The sequence below is a fragment of the Charadrius vociferus genome, unplaced genomic scaffold, assembly GCF_000708025.1.
Source record: "Charadrius vociferus isolate BGI_N301 unplaced genomic scaffold, ASM70802v2 scaffold1631, whole genome shotgun sequence".
Classification (NCBI taxonomy): Eukaryota; Metazoa; Chordata; class Aves; order Charadriiformes; family Charadriidae; genus Charadrius; species Charadrius vociferus.
In genome coordinates this window covers 18,781-19,524 of record NW_009647010.1, presented here as the reverse complement: position 1 = coordinate 19,524, position 744 = coordinate 18,781, and the positions used below count along the sequence as shown (strand labels likewise).

Below are 744 nucleotides of genomic sequence, written 5' to 3'. Positions count from 1 at the left end.
CACCCACCGCTCCCTTTTCCCGTCTCTCCAGCCGTAATTTGCCCTTTTTCTCCCCGGGATTTTCAGGCCGGCGCCGGGCAGAGCCGAACCCCCCCCGCGTTCCCCACCCGGGAGGCCACCGGCTGAAACGAAATCCCCCCCGGCGGAGCGCGGAGGGGAACCCCCGCCGTCCTCCCCTCCCCTCCGATCCTTTTGGGGCCAAATCCTGTCGAGGATGCTCATGTGGGCGTGTGTGGGGACCCCCCAAACCCTCACCTGCGAATGGAGCTGCGCGGGGATGAAGGCTCTCCTCCTCCTCGCCCCAAAGGGATCGAATCGCCAGTTCCCCCCAAATCCTCCAGCGAGAGATGCTGGAGGATGCGGAGCTCCCGCGGTGGGATTTTGGGGAGCGGGGAGCGGTCTAAACTCCCCCGCCGCAACCCATCGCCGCCGGGGCTCCCAGCTCTCGCCTTTCTCCCCTTTTTCCAGGAGGTTTGGTACCAAATGCGCCGGCTGTTCCCAAGGGATCTCCCCCAGCGACCTCGTCCGGAAAGCCCGGAATAAAGTCTTTCACCTGAACTGTTTCACCTGCATGGTCTGCAACAAGCAGCTCTCCACGGGCGAGGAACTCTATATCATAGACGAAAACAAATTTGTTTGCAAAGAGGATTATTTGAACTCTCCCACTTTGAAGGAAAGCAGCCTCAACTCAGGTACGAGCGGCTCAGCCCGCCGCATCCCGGCTCGGGAAAAGCAGCCCCGCCC

At 62.1% G+C, this 744-nt stretch overlaps 1 protein-coding gene across 1 annotated transcript in view; it reads left to right on the top strand.

Annotated features, from left to right (window-relative positions):
• Positions 1 to 347: 347 nt before the first annotated feature.
• LHX5 (LIM homeobox 5) overlaps positions 348 to 744 on the top strand; it is a 5,267-nt gene continuing 4,870 nt past the window's right edge. Inside the window, exons 1-2 of the mRNA XM_009895427.1 lie at positions 348 to 373; positions 469 to 701. Of these exons, the coding sequence (XP_009893729.1) occupies positions 348 to 373; positions 469 to 701 (259 nt within the window). The remainder of the gene's footprint in view (positions 374 to 468; positions 702 to 744) is intronic.